The 14,865-nt window shown below is 43.8% G+C and overlaps 1 protein-coding gene across 2 annotated transcripts; it reads right to left on the bottom strand.

Moving 5' to 3' along the window:
• Positions 1-399: 399 nt before the first annotated feature.
• Positions 400-14,628, bottom strand: LOC103247073 (pregnancy-specific beta-1-glycoprotein 7-like). Of its 2 annotated transcripts, XM_073016368.1 has the most exons (6): positions 14,464-14,628; positions 12,832-13,191; positions 6,943-7,221; positions 5,176-5,463; positions 4,535-4,789; positions 400-750 (listed from the first exon to the last, which is right to left on the bottom strand). In XM_073016368.1, the coding sequence occupies exons 1-6, from the start codon at positions 14,543-14,545 to the stop codon at positions 683-685; spliced, it is 1,332 nt and encodes a 443-aa protein (XP_072872469.1). In that variant the 5' UTR covers positions 14,546-14,628; the 3' UTR covers positions 400-682. The 2 variants fall into 2 exon arrangements, with proteins under 2 accessions (XP_072872469.1, XP_072872470.1); XM_073016369.1 differs by lacking the exons at positions 400-750; positions 12,832-13,191 and having other exon boundaries at positions 4,102-4,789.
• Between the last annotated feature and the right edge of the window lie 237 nt (positions 14,629-14,865).

Raw genomic sequence — 14,865 nt, 5'->3', positions numbered from 1 at the left:
TTCTCTCCCACAAGTAGTCAGTAACCATGTCCTAGTGTTTTATGTGGTACCTCTCTTTCTACATATATGTGGAAACAGGTACTGTTGAGGGGCACGTCCTATGTGCCAGGCCCTTTGCTAAATGCTTTAACTGTACTTTATTTAATTCACATAGTAACTCTGTCAAGTAGATATTATTTCCATTTTGCCGATGAAAAGACAGAAGCTTAGAGTAGTGTAAAACCTTTCCTGGTGTTGTATGGCTAGTAATAGGTGGATCTGAGATTTGATGCTGGGACTATTTGACCTCAAGGCTAATGATGATGGTAGTAATATAGCAGCTGACATTGGTTCGCCTGTGTGTGGCATCTTGTTTCATTGACTGCATGAAACCTTTAAAAGAATGGTATGAGGCAAGTTCTCTCATACTTCAGGATTTGAGAGAAGAACAAACTAAGCCCAAGCACAGTGAATGAAGGAAACAATACGGATTGGAGTGGATGAAAATAAAATGGAGAATGGAAAAAGAGTACAAGAAATTAATGAAACCAAAAGTTGATTCTTCAAGTTAAAATCAACAAAGTTGACGACCATTAAATAGACTGACTAAGAAAAAAGAGAGAAGATTAAAATTACTAAAATCAGAAATGAAAATGGAGTCTGAATATGATGGGTCATATTTTAATCCTAGCACTTTGGGAGGTCACAATGGGAGGATTTCTTGAGGCCAGGTGTTTGAACCAGCATAGGTAACCTGGGGAGACCCAGGCTCTACAAAAAAAGAAATAAAAATCAATTAGCTGGGCATATTGGCATGCATCTGTATTCCTAGTATCTTGGGAGGCTGAAGAAGGAGAATTGCTTGAGCCCAGGAGATTGAGGCTGCAGTAAGCCATAATCACGCCACTGTATTTCAGCCTGGGCTGGCCTACAAAGTGAGAGCCTGTCTCTCTCTCTTAAAGAAAGAAAGAAAGAAAGAAAAAAGAAAATGAAGTGATTACTACCTATTCTAATAAAATGATTATGAAATTACTGGAAATAATTGTATGCAACCCAAATGTCCATCAGTGACAGATTGGATTAAGAAAATGTGGCACATATACACCATGGAATACTATGCAGCCATAAAAAAGGATGAGTTTGTGTCCTTTATAGGGACATGGATGCAGCTGGAAACCATCATTCTTAGCAAACTATCACAAGAACAGAAAACCAAACACCGCATGTTCTCACTCGTAGGTGGGAACTGAACAATGAGATCACTTGGACTCGGGAAGGGGAACATCACACACCGGGGCCTATCATGGGGAGGGGGGAGGGGGGAGGGATTGCATTGGGAGTTATACCTGATGTAAATGACGAGTTGATGGGTGCAGCACACCAACATGGCACAAGTATACATATGTAGCAAACCTGCACATTGTGCACATGTACCCTACAACTTGAAGTTTAATAATAATAAATAAATTTAAAAAAAAATAATTGTATGCCAATAAATTGGATAACCTAGATGAAATAGACGAATTCCTAGAAAAACACAAAAATATGAATAGAACTATAATCAGTAATAGGATTGAATCAATAAAAGCATTTGATGGAATTCAATGTTTTTTCACAGTAACAACATTCTAACTAAGAATGGAAGGACACCACCTCAACATAAAGACAATATGTGAGAAACCCAATGCTAACATCATACTCAATGGAGAAAGACTGAAAGCTTTCCCTGTATGAGCAGGAACAAGACAAGGATGCTGCTTTTGACACTTCCATTCAATGTAGTATTGAAAAATCTAGTCAGAAAAATTAGGCGAGAATTTTAAAAAAGACATTCAAATTGGAAGAAAGGAGTAAAATTATTTCTGTTTGCAGATAACTTGAACTTATATGTAGAAAATTCTAAAGATGGAACAGACCTGTTAGAATTAAATGAATTCAGTAATGTTGCACAATACAAAATCAACATTCAAACATCAGTCGTATTTCAATACACTAACCATGAACAATCTGAAGGGAAATTAAGAAAAAATTTTTAAGTCTTATTAATATCAAAAAGAATAAAATATTTTAGGAATAAGTTTAACTAAAGAGGTAAAATGATTATATCTGAAATCCATAAAATATTGCTTAATGATGACATCAATAAATTGAAAGACATTTTGTTTTCATGAATTAGAAGACTCAATATTCTTAGGAGGACAATGCTACCCAAAGTGAGCTCCAGATTCAATACACTTCCTATCAGAATCTCAGTGACATTTTTGCAGAAAAAGAAAAATCTGTCCTAAAATTTATATTGAATCTGATGACTCTAAATAGACAATTTTGAAGAGGAAAAATGAAGCAGGAGGACTCACTCTTCCTGATTTCAGCATTTACTACAAAGCCCCAATAACCAATACAGTGTGGTACTGGCATAAAGGAGGACATAGAAATTAATGAAATTGAACAGAGAGCCCAGAAAGAAATACTTGCATATATGACTAAATGATTTTCATCGAGTGTGCCAAGATCGTTCAATGGGGAAAGGACAGTATTCTCACCAAATGATATTGGAAAAGCTAGATATCCAAGGGCAAGAATGAGTGGAACCTTTACCTAACACCATATACAAAAATTAACCCACAATAGATCAACGATCTAAATGTAAGAGCAAAAACTATACAACTCCTAGAAGAAAAGATAGAAGAAAACCTTTATGATATTGGATTTCACAATGATTCCTTAGTTGTAACAACAAAAGAATAGGCAACAAATAAAATGGATAAATTGGACTTCATAAAAATCAAAGCCTTTTATATATCTAAGAACATTATCAAGAAAGTAAAAAGACAACCCATGAAATGAGAAAAATATTTGCAAATTATATGTGTGATACCTAATTAATTTATAGGATATATGAAAAACCAGAAATCAACAACAGCAAACATCCAAAAACCCAATTAAAAAAAGAGCAAAGGATTAAAATAGAGTTTTCTCCAGGGAAGATATACAAATATCCAATAAGGCCACGCAAAGTTACTCAGCGTCACGAATACTTAGAGATATGCAAATCAAAACCACAACGTGACACCATCTCACACACTTTAGGATGGCTTTGATAAACAACAATAATGACAGCAACATAAAACAACAAATGTTTTCAAATAGATGGAAAAATTGGAGCTCTAGTACATTGCTGATGGGAATGGGAAATGTTATAGCCACTGTAAAAAGTGGTGTGGCTGTTTGTCAAAAAATTTAAACAATAAATTACATTTGATCCAGCAATTCCACTTCTGGACATACTCCCTATAGAATTAAAAGAAATTTGAACAAATATTTGCACATTGATGTTCAGAGAAGCATTACTCACAATAGCAAAAAATGGAAACAATGGAAAGTCCATTGAAAGATAAGTGGGTAGGCAAATGAGGTATATCTATACGTCAAAATGTTATTCAAACTTAACAAGGAATAAAATTCCAATACATCGTGCAAAATGGATGAACCTTGAAGACATTATGCTAACTGAAATAAGCCAGACACAAAAGGATAATTATTATATAATTCCATTTATAAAAGATAGAATAGCTAGTTACATAGAGACAGAAAGTAGAATGGTGGGTGCTAAGGCTTAGGGGGAGAAGGAGTGAGAGTTACTGTTTATAGGGTACAGAGATGTAATATGGTAAAAGGAAAAAGTTCTGGAAATGGACAGTGTGATGGTTACACAACACTAAATTGCACACTTAGAAATAGTTAATGATAAGTCTTATAATAGATATATATAAGTGTCCTGGTAGTCTTACACTCTATAAATACACGCTTTTTGGCATTGCCCGTTTGCTGCCATGCAGAGGCCCAGAGGTGAATCTCCCTATTTCTCCAAGTGTACATCACTCATTGTCCTCTGTGCTGTGTCCCACGTGCTGTGCCCACAGCCTCATATGGCCGGTGACTTCAGAGCCAGGATACAACTCCAGAGTCTGCCCCAAGGCTCCCTCTCTTCTTATTTCCCTGCAGCCTAGGCTTCATTTCAACCGGCAGCTCAATTTAGTTGAATTCAGGACAGGCCATCAGGGGTCTTTCTCCAGCAGAGGAGGCAGCAATCTGAGCTGCTCCTCTCTCATCCAAGGGGCTTCCTCCTCTCATTTGAGGGAAAAATGCGAGCTTGTTTCAAAGCCTCAGATGTTCTTTGTAGCACATGGAGTAAGTAAAATAAAACAAAGACGTGGCAGAAAGGGATGTGTTGGAGACAGCGAGAAGCAACTTGATCTTGAGGACTCTCCTTCTTGTCCCTCTATGAAGCCTCTTCCACCACATAGGGCTCAGGACTGACAAAGCCCCCTCCCTACCCTTCTCAGACTGGACACAAGGTCAGCCTTGAGAAAACAGAGAAACAAGGAGAAGAGAGTCTGTAGAGACAAATTGAGAGGGTTCAGGAGGAGAATTTAGGATTTGCTTCTGCCCATGGGACACAGGCTGGGAATAAAAATGTTTTCTTAACTCTTCTCTGAAAGCCAGATAGACTCCACCTAAAACCCTATTGCCAGTGATGCAGGGATCCACTTACCAGAGACTATGACAATCTTGAATGTGGAACATTCCTTGCCAGTGGCTGAGTTACGAGCAGAGCAACCATAGATCCCGTTATGCTTTGTACTAATATGGGGGATAAAGAGCTCTTGTCCTGTTTGCAGAATCTTCCCATTAACCGTCCAAGTATACTCTGCCGGTGGGTTAGAGTTCGCAAAGCAGTACAGGTAGAGGTTATCTCCTGAATGGTAATTGGTGAGTGAAGGGAAAATGCTGGGGCAATCTGGGCCATCTGGAGTAAAGAGAATAAAGCCACAGATGATGTCGTCTGAGGGAAGGGGATGCTCCTGGTCTCTCAAAGGGACAAAGTGTCCCTCTGAGCCAAGACACACCCTCAAGGCCCAGCCAAATTCCTTCTGTCTTCACTGAGCCGAGGCCTGAGGTATTCACGTCTTTCTCCCATCACAGGCTGTAGACCCCAAGTCTCCCATGACAAGAGCAGCCTCTCCCTTTATATTCTTGCTTAAGGCTGTGCCTAGCCAAGTTTTCCCAGGGCAGGGAGTCATGGCCAGCCCTGGTGTCCAGAAATAAAAGTGTCTGTATTGGACCTGAGAGAGACTGAGATGCTTGGCCTCTGGTCGCTTGGATTTTTGCTGGTGGCCTGTTCCACAGAGGAACCAAAGATAAAAAGGACATCCAGGGTGACTGGGTCACTGCAGATGCTACCAACTTGATCCCATATTTCACATACATAGGGTCCTGTGTCATATCTTGTGACATTGGCTAGAATGAGGATCCTGTTTTTACTGGGTTGCTTTAGCCTGAGACTGACCGGGAGGCTCTGACCATTTACCCACCACACGTAGGTGTAGCCCTGAGTCTTAGGTACACAGGTTAAGGATACATCATTCTTGTTCTCCATGGGGTTGAAGTTGTTGCTGGTGATGTAGGGCTTGGGCAACTCTGCTGGGTGGATAACAGAGAGAAGATTGTCCTGTGTGGCACCTTTGATTCCTCCACAGACATCCTTCAATCAGAGTTGGCGTCTCCCACCTCTCAGCCCACCTGAGTCCTTGAAAGTCAATAGCTGGTGTGTGTGTCACAAGACAGATGTATGATGATCTAAGGGCTCAAAGACTATGAGGCCGCCTGCTCTGTCTTAGGGAAGCACAGACTTTCTCAAGTGTGAATTTAGCAGCAGTGTTTGGTCACGGACAGACATGTCAGTGGGAGTCACAGGCCCTGATAAACCTCCCAGTCCCTCTCTAATCCATTGACTGGCTGGTTCACCTTGGGTTCCTTACCTGGAATGTGCCACTGCTGGGCCCCTTCCAAATTCCATCCTACTTTGCCCCGCTAGATGTGATTTCTCTGCAGCTTCCATTTCCAAGGACATTCTAGAGATGAGTAATAATGGGACTTTCCATTGTCCTGAAACCCTAAGATACTGAACAGCCTTGCCTGGGACTGGATGTTTCAGCAGAAATAAGACATGGGAGACCAGAGTCAAACCTGGAGGTCAGTTCAGTCCTCAGGCAGTGGAGGTACAAGGTGGGGTGGTTTTTTGCAGGTGTTTCATGATGACTTACTTGAGCCAGTGACCTCCAAAGATAGAGCAGAGGGTAAGGAATGATCTAGAAAGAGTGAAGGGGACAGGCAAAAGCTGGTCGTTTTGGAGCAGAAACATATTCCCTGTCCTGGGTTTTTTATTTCCTTCTCCCTCTGCAGAGGGCAGGTGGCTCTTCCTTGATAGCCAGATAGACTTCACTGGAAAACATATGGCCAATGCTCCATGGATCCACTTACCAGGAACTATGATGCTCTTAATTATGAGATTTGTTCCACCAGTAACTGAGTTATGGATAAAACAGTCATAGGCCATTCTATATGTTTTAGTGATTTGGGGGATAAAGAACACTTGTGCTGATTGCTGGAACTTCCCATCAATCAGCCAAGAATGCTCTGCCAGTGGGTGAGAGTCTGTGAGGCAGGAGAGCTTGGGGACTTCCCCTGGATGGTAATAGGTGTATGAAGAAGAAATGGTGGGGGCATCCAGGCCATCTGGAGCAGAAAATAAAGTCACAGGTGATGTTGTCAGAGGGAAGGGAAAATCCTGGCCTGTGGAAGGGCCACAGTGACCCTGTGAGCTAACTCACAACACTGAAGTCCCAGCCAAATCCCTGCTGTGTTCACTGATCTGGAGCTTGAGACATTCACCTGTTTCTCCCATCATAACCTGTGGACCCTGATTCTCCCATGACAGAAGCAGCCTCTTCTCTCCCATTGTTGATCAAGCCTAAGCCTACTCTTAGTCATCATGGCCAGCTTTGATGTCCAGGTTTAAAGGTCTCTGTTCTTGGACCTGAGAAGGGGTGAGACGCCTGGCCTCTGGTCATGTGTATTTGGGATGGCAGCCTGGCTCACAGAGGAACAGAAGATACTCACAGAGGAGATTCAGGGTGACTGGGTCACTGCGGCTGGAACTCACTGTGTTCTTCATTTCACATTCATAGGGTCCTGCAGTATCCTTTGTGACACCAAATAGAATGAGGGTCCTGTTGTTTTCGGACAGCTGCAACTTGCGACTGATAGGGAGGCTCTGACCATTTATCCACCACAGGTAGCTTACATCCTGAGTGTCAGGATCACAGGATAAGATCACAGTCTCCACGGCCTCCCTGGGGTTTAAGTTGCTGCTGGAGATGGAGGGCTTGGGAATATCCACTGTGCAGATAACAGAGAGAAGATTGCACTGTGTGGCACCTTTGATTCATACAAAGGCATTTTTCAATCAGAGATGGTCTTTCCCACCTCTCAGCCCACTCAAGTCCTAAAAAGCCCATGGCAGATGTGTGTGTTACAAGACAGATGTATGGCAATCTGAGGGCTCAGAGATTGTGAGGCTGCCTTCTGTATGTGGGAGAAGCACAGACTTTCTCAAGTGTGAATTGAGCAGCAGCATTGGATCATGGAAAAACATGGGACCAGCAGTCACAGCCCTGGCTGCCTCTCTGAGTCCCTCCCTCTCCAACTGCCTGCCTAGCCCACCCTGTGGTCCTCACCTGGAGCATGCAGTGCTGGAATCTTCTTAGTTTCAGTCTTACTTTGCCCCCAAGGTATGTTTTCTCTGCAGCTTCCCTTTCCAAGGGCATCTTAGAGATGGATGATGAAACTTCCCATTGTCCTTAAACCCTTTGGGTACTGGGAAGCCTGGCCTGGGACTGGGTACTTGAGCAGAAATAACACAGGGGAGACCAGAGTCAAGCCTGGAGGTCAGTTCAGTCATCAGGCAGTGGAGTCACAAGGTGGGGCGATTTTCCCAGCTGTCTCCTAGTAAGTGTCTTGAGCCAGTGACCTCTAAAGATAGAGCAGAGTCCAAGGAATAACCTACAAAGAGTGAAGGGGACAGGCAAGAGCTGATAGCTTTGGACCAAGACCATATTCCCTGTTCTGCATCCATGATGTTCCCTTCCCCCTGTAGAGGGCAGGTGAGGACCATGTGGATCTTTCTAGAAATACATGTGTTTGCAAATGCAGAACTGACTGGTGGAAAGGGCGAACATGAACTGATGATGGAAGTCTGGCCCTCATGGACCCTATGTGTTTGGTGACTATTAGAGCAATATGTGGGAAGAAGTCTTGCAGACACTTTCTCTCATTAGACATTCTACTCTCTGATTCTAGGAGTTAGACTACTCTATGTACCTTATCTCAGTGGATTCCAGAGTGAATCATAGAGTAGAATAGTAGTTTCCAGGAGCTGTGGTCGGGGGAATAGGGCATTGTTCCATGGCTGTGCGGTTTCAGTTATGCAGGATGAGGAGGCTCTAGAGATCTCCTGTACAGTTTCATGCCTGTAGTTCATACAGATAAAGTGTTCCTTATGCAGAAAGCTTAAAACCAAGGTTTTTGGATTCTAACTTTTTTATTTATTTTGGAATATTTATGGCAGATGTACTGGGTTAGCATCCCAAATCTGAAAAATTTAAAATCCAATATGCTCCAGGGAGCACTTCTTTTTAGCATCACATCTGTGGTCAGAAGGTTTGGATTCTGGAGCATTTCAGATTTTGGATTTTTGGATTTGGGATGCTCAATTTGTAATACTGTAATTTTCCCATAAAAAGTTGTCAAGAGTTTAGACCTCATGTTATGTTCTGACTCTACTAACAAAACAAAAAAGATTTGGAGGAAACATTAAAATGTTGTCATAAGTGGAAATTTTTACTGATGGTCCAAACATCTAAGATCGATTGCTATTAGTAGTATTTCTCTTGATGCCCAATTAAGGTTTAGGTGTGGGGTGAATTCCAGCAGGATCACATTATGCTCAAGGAAAGATGCCAAAGGTGATTTGAAATTAGCAACTCCTTAAGTAGAGAGAGTCCCGTTAAAAGGACAGAACTGGTCAGTGTGTCAATTACATAAAGGGAGGAATGATGCCGAATTAAAAGAAGTGATATGTGTTATGTTAGTAAATATAGAAAGAACTCCCTGTTTCTAATTTCTGTGCAGAGTTAGGAAAAATGGGGAAGAGCCCAAAACAGGTATGTGAAATGCTTTCTTCATTTTCTCTTAACCTCAGGAAATACAACTGGAGTTTAAGTTTGTGTGAATCAGGAAGACTCTAAGTGAGACGCCAGTGGCTCATGTGTCCCCCACACGAAGAACCCCAACTTATGAAAATGGCATCATCAGGAGGAAACAATCGTATGTGGCACAGGCTGTAAAACCATATGATAGCACCCCCTGGCCACCTCCAATAGGTCCCCGAAACCACCAGTATTCCCATTATGTGTAAGTTACAGCCTTGGAGATTGTACCACAACTACAAAATTTAAAAATTGCTATTGTCAATACAAAATGTTAAATATGAAGTGGGATATATTGTTTCATTTTTCCCCCCACTCTTTTGGAACTTTCCTTTTTCAGTTTTGGAAGTTTCTATTGACACATCCTCAAGTTAAGGATTCTTTTCTCAGCTGTGTGCATTCTACCAGTAGGAATCAAAAACATTCTTCATTTCTCTAACAGCAGGTTTTTCTTTTTCTTTTTTTTTCTGAGATGGAGTCTCGCTCTGTTGCCCAGGCTGCAATGCAGTGGCAAGATCTTGGCTCACTGCAAGCTCCATCTCCCGGGTTCATGCCATTCTCCTGCCTCAGCCTCCTCAGTAGCTAGGACTACAGGTGCCTGCCACCACGCCCGGCTAATTTGTTTGTATTTTTAGTAGAGATGGCATTTCACTGTGTTTGCCAGGATGGTCTCGATCTCCTGACCTCATGATCCGCCCACCTCGGCTTCCCAAAGTGCTGGGATAACAGTTGTTAGCCACTGTGCCGGCCATCTCTGAGGGATTTTAACGAGTTGTTGACTTTTGAGTTTGTTCCACTGTTTACTTACTGTTAGAACCGACTGACAAATTTCAAGCCTGTTATATGGCTGACAGGAAACCAGAAGTCTCTAGGAAGTGGCTGGAGAATGTGAACTCCACAGTAGGTTGAGGATGGAGTCATGAGTGAAATGGGTGAAATCAGCCCATTGACTCTGAAGACTGCAGGCCTGCCCAGCCTCTAACACCCTGGTGAGTCAGCGCAAAGATTACAACAGTGACAGCAAACTAGCATGGCTGACTCCATCTGGCATCTAGTCTCAGGCTGGCTGCCCTCACTCATTCCTGGACATAGGCCAGGCTAACCATGGGTGGAATGTAGTTTATGGATTAACTTTGAAGCAAGAATGATAATAGTTCCTCCATAACACTAATACCCTTATTTTGCCCACCGATTGCCTTTGTAAAACTGGTGAAAGACCATGAGACTAAGATTATTGGAGGGAACTGAATTCTGCTAACATGTAGGCACAGTTTCTATAATCCCTTACTCCTCAAATGTCATTTGGCCAGAGTTTACAAAGTTTGTATCTAATTGCTCCTGTAGATAACATCACTATTGTAGAACCTGAGATTGGTGTTTTGATGTTTCTCATTCTTTGCATTCTGTCAACCCGCTGACCTCATCCATACCCATGACTAATGGCTCAGCCAGTCACGTGGTCCCCACCTAGAGGCAGATTCAAGCACAAACAGACCATTTCCCTCCGCCCGCATGATTTCATCCTGAAACAGTCAGCAGTACCCATTTTTTAGTCCTGTGCCCCTGAAACTATCCTTGAAAATCTCTAACCCCTGATCCACTAGGGAGGCTGATTTGAGTAATAATAAACCTCCATACTCCTGTGTGGCAGACTTGGAGTCATTAAAATCTTTCTTTACTGCAAATCACCATCGGGATAAATTGGTTTTGTTTGTGCAGGAGGCCAGAAGAACTTGTCTGGGAATTATAAGAGTGGATGGAGGAGCTGCCTATCCCTGTCCCATTGTCTTGTCCACAGAACAGCCTCACAAAAGGACAGAGCCCTGAATGGGAATACAGTGGAAGCTTATTCTCTTAGTGACCTGGGGACATTGGCTCGAGATGAAGATTGGCAGGAGTGGAAACTCCAGGTGATTTCTGTGCCTTTCCTATTTCCTGGGAGGTGGGCCAGGCCACAGTGTTAGCAGGAAGGGAACAGAACAGTTAGCCTAGTTAGACGGAGTGTCTGGGGAAGGGCTAGGGTTGGAGGAAGAAGCTGTGTAGGACAGGGCTTGCCAGTTAGAATGAAGTGGGAGGAAGATGAGGGACACAGAGAAGCAGAGAGAGGTAGAGGCAGCATGGCAGTGAACAGTAGGGTCTACAATGACTTCAGAGACCCCAGGGACCAGGTGTCCCCAGTTCCACAGGCCAGGATCAGGGAGCCCTGAAAACCTTCCAGTGGCCAAAAGGCTTCAGAGTTACATGAGGTGGGTTGGCTTTAGGGGCAAGAGGTAGTGGGGGATGAAACATGGGTGTCAGCCTCTGAATGACAAGGGACACGTGTGGCTAGACCTCCTAGGATTCTGCATCCAAGATCCAGTCTAAAGAGGTTATGGATCATTCATTTCTTCATTCAATTCCTTCATTTTTTATGTGAGAGCTCCTGAGTGTGTGTCTCTCACTGGGCCTGTGCTGGTGCAGGGTGTGAGTGGGGAAAGAAAACAAGGTCCTCTCTTTTCTCCTGTCATGCCAGTGACATGGACACTTTGGGAAACAGGATTTCAGGTTCAGTGATAGGGGTTAAGATCTGAGTGGGAGACCTGGACATTTTTTGCACTGACTCTGACAGTTGAGGCAGGTGATTTAGTTCTGGAGTACAGACTAATCAGCTGACCATTTGCTCTCACTCCTCTAAGGTTTGGATGCTGAAGTTGAGAGGATTTGAGATAATAAATGACTATGGGGTCCTTGGAATCCAATAAGCCCTCACTTCTGGTGGAGGAGAGGATGGGCCTGTGGCTGCAGACAGACCTCATGTGACCCTGATCTGCCTTTTGTGTTTGTGTGACTCTGGTTCAGAGACTGTGCCTTCCTGTGCCTCAGTTTTCTCTCAGTCAAATAAGGTAAATGGCAAATGGACTGTGGCTTTTCATGCTCTCTGTGAATAAATTGTAAATTCTTCACAGTCACCTGACCTAATGCTTGGTGCAGTGGAGGTGTTCACACAAACAGCATTTATTATTATTCACTTCCATGAGAGAGCACCTTTAGGTGAGATCCCTGTGGACAAGCTGCTGCCAGGTACATTTTCTCTCTTCTGTTTCTGCTTTTGGGGACATTAGACTCGCAAAGCAGTTGGCTGATGGACTACAAAGCTTGTCTTTCTGACCTCTCCACTCTGAGTCTCAGGTGAAGAAAACTCTGTCATTGCCCAGATGAGGCTCTGAGGGCTGAGCCCTGGCAGTGAGCAGCTCCAGGAGACACAGTCCGCAGACAGCTGGTGAATCCCTCGTCCCAGTAAGCCCTGCCACAACCCAGCCTTGGTACAGCCTCCTCAGCTTTATCTGGAGTAAGGATTTAGGGACAGGGGTCTGGGGTTGAGGCTCCAGGGATGAGCTTTTCTGAGAGTATCTCATGGGGCCTCTTAGGCAAAGCCCTACTCAGTTCTCCAGGGTCTTTCTCAGGATCCAGTTTATGAAGAAGGCATGAGGTGCTTGGCTGAGATTTATCTCTTGCTGAGCACCCTCCCTTCAGACTGTCCTTCCTGTGCAGCAAGTGTCTGCAGGGTCTGGAGGTAGGAAAGGAATTCTGATCTGTTATAGTTTGTCTCCTTTGTGTGTGTCCTCCACTAAATGCCAAAACACCAACATGCGACATAAGGCAGAGAGGGACACAGGCACAGTCTAGGCCTGACAATCCTGTTTGTGTAAAGTAGAAGTGACCCCCACCCCCCAACACCCAGGGATCATGTGGAATCACTCACGGTATAAGGTGAAATGTCCAATTACTCCTTTACTGTTATCACCTTGCTTTATGGTTTGTATGGTGTAGGATCCTGTGTCCTTCCGGGTGACATTCTGGATCAGTAGGGATGCATTGGAATATACTATTTCTCGTCCACTGTATGCAGGCCCAGCTATAATTGTTCCAGCGTCTATTACATATGATGTAATGTAATGGTGGAGGTCCATTTTTTGCCCTTTATACCAGATGTAGCCAGTAAGATTCTGGGGCAAATTGTGGACAAGTAGAAGAACATCCTTCCCCTCGGAAACTTTGTTTGGCTGTGCTTCAATCGTGACTTGCGCAGTGGTGGGCGGGTTCCAGAAGATTAAAAGCGATGCTAAGAGGTGGAGAGAACATCAGTCAATATTGCGACGTATGTATGGGGGTGAAAAATGGGACCCTGAGTCCTGAGAAGATCTCTTCAGTCATCAGTCTTGAAGACACACACACACATACAAACACACACACACACCCCAGTAGGACAGTAGGACACACATATACACCCCTTTTGTGTGTGTGTGAACTACTGTCCTACTGGGTCAAGGTCAGCAGCATGACCCCCATTTCTTCAACCCTTCTTACCTTGTCATATTTCTGTTTGGAATCCTCTTTCCCAGGGATCTTCATGCCTCCCTCCACACCACCCTCAGGTCCTGCTCACATCAGGGCATCCTTAGACTTCTTTCCTGACACCTCCTTTAGAGACCCTGGGTCTTCCCTTTCTGACCTTTCCCTGCTCTGCTCCCTCCGGAGCTCTTGTCAACACCTGACCTCACATTCTAGATCTCTTTGCATGTCTGTCTTCCTTCCCATGACAGCGTGAGCTCCCTGAGGACAGGGACTTTTATGATATTGGTTGCACCCCAGTGCCTGGAACAGGCTGCAGACTCCTGTAGATGTGAAAGTTCCCAGGTCCCTCCATGCCTGGGGTTTTTTTTTCTTTTACCAATTGTTGAGTTTTTTGGCTGAGGACAGTGTTTCATGCAATGCTTATATTTTCATTTGAAGTGTCATCTGATAATCATTATTATTATCATTTTTCAAAATGTGGTGTCCAGTGTTGATTAACCAGGAAAGCAGAATACTTGAGATTTTCCTACTTCTTACCAATTCCAGTTCAATGTGATTTTCCTGTTTTGACCCCTGTCCCTCTCTGGTGTATTTTCTCCTATCCAGGCTCCAACAGAGCCTTCTTTTCTGTTTTTGTTTCTTCTTTTCTTTCCTTTTTCTTTTTCTTTTTCTTTTCTTTTTTTTTTTTTTTTTTGAGACAGTCTCATACTGTTGCCTAGTCTGTTGTGAAGTGTCATGATTTTGGCTCACTGCAACCTCTGCCTCCCGGGTTCATGAAAATCTCCTGCCTCAGCCTCCCGAGTAGCTAGGATTACAGGAGCACACAACCACACCTGGCTAATTTTTTGTATTTTTGGTAGAGACTGGGCTTCACTGTGTTGACCAGACTGGTCTTGAACTCCTGACCTCATGATCCACCCACCTCAGCCTCCCAAAGTGCTTTCTTCTTTTATTTCTTAGAACCCCATCCTCTCCAGGAAAATCCATCCAATCATTCTGCTTCCTCCTCCTGTCCTCTCCCAGGAAGTTCTCTCCTCACCTATGAGCAGGAGATCCTTCCAGGTGATGTGCAGTGTGCAGGGAGGCGATGAGAGGGGCCCCATGACCTGTGCTGCCTGCATGTTCTCCTCTGTGGAGATGAGCCTGGGATCCAGAATCCTTCCTATCACAGCTGTCAGCTATGCTGTCCTTTCTCCTTCTGTGCTGAGCCTCTTCACTGGGCAGGAGCACTTCTCAGGCTCATAGGTGGAGTCTGAGCCCAGGACACCTCTCTCTCCCCTCCCCTCTCTGTCCTGCCTGCTTGCCCCTCCTTCTCTTTTTCCTTTTTTCTGTGTGTCAGGTCCCTGGGAATTGTAGAGGCCTCTGCCTTTTTCAACAGTGATTCTGTCACCAAACCTTAATGCACACTATGTTCAGAAACACAAACACACACACAAGAGAC

This window comes from Chlorocebus sabaeus, chromosome 6 (genome assembly GCF_047675955.1).
Source record: "Chlorocebus sabaeus isolate Y175 chromosome 6, mChlSab1.0.hap1, whole genome shotgun sequence".
Taxonomy (NCBI): domain Eukaryota; kingdom Metazoa; phylum Chordata; class Mammalia; order Primates; family Cercopithecidae; genus Chlorocebus; species Chlorocebus sabaeus.
Note: the sequence above shows the minus strand (reverse complement) of the source record. Positions and strands in the feature narration are given on the sequence as shown.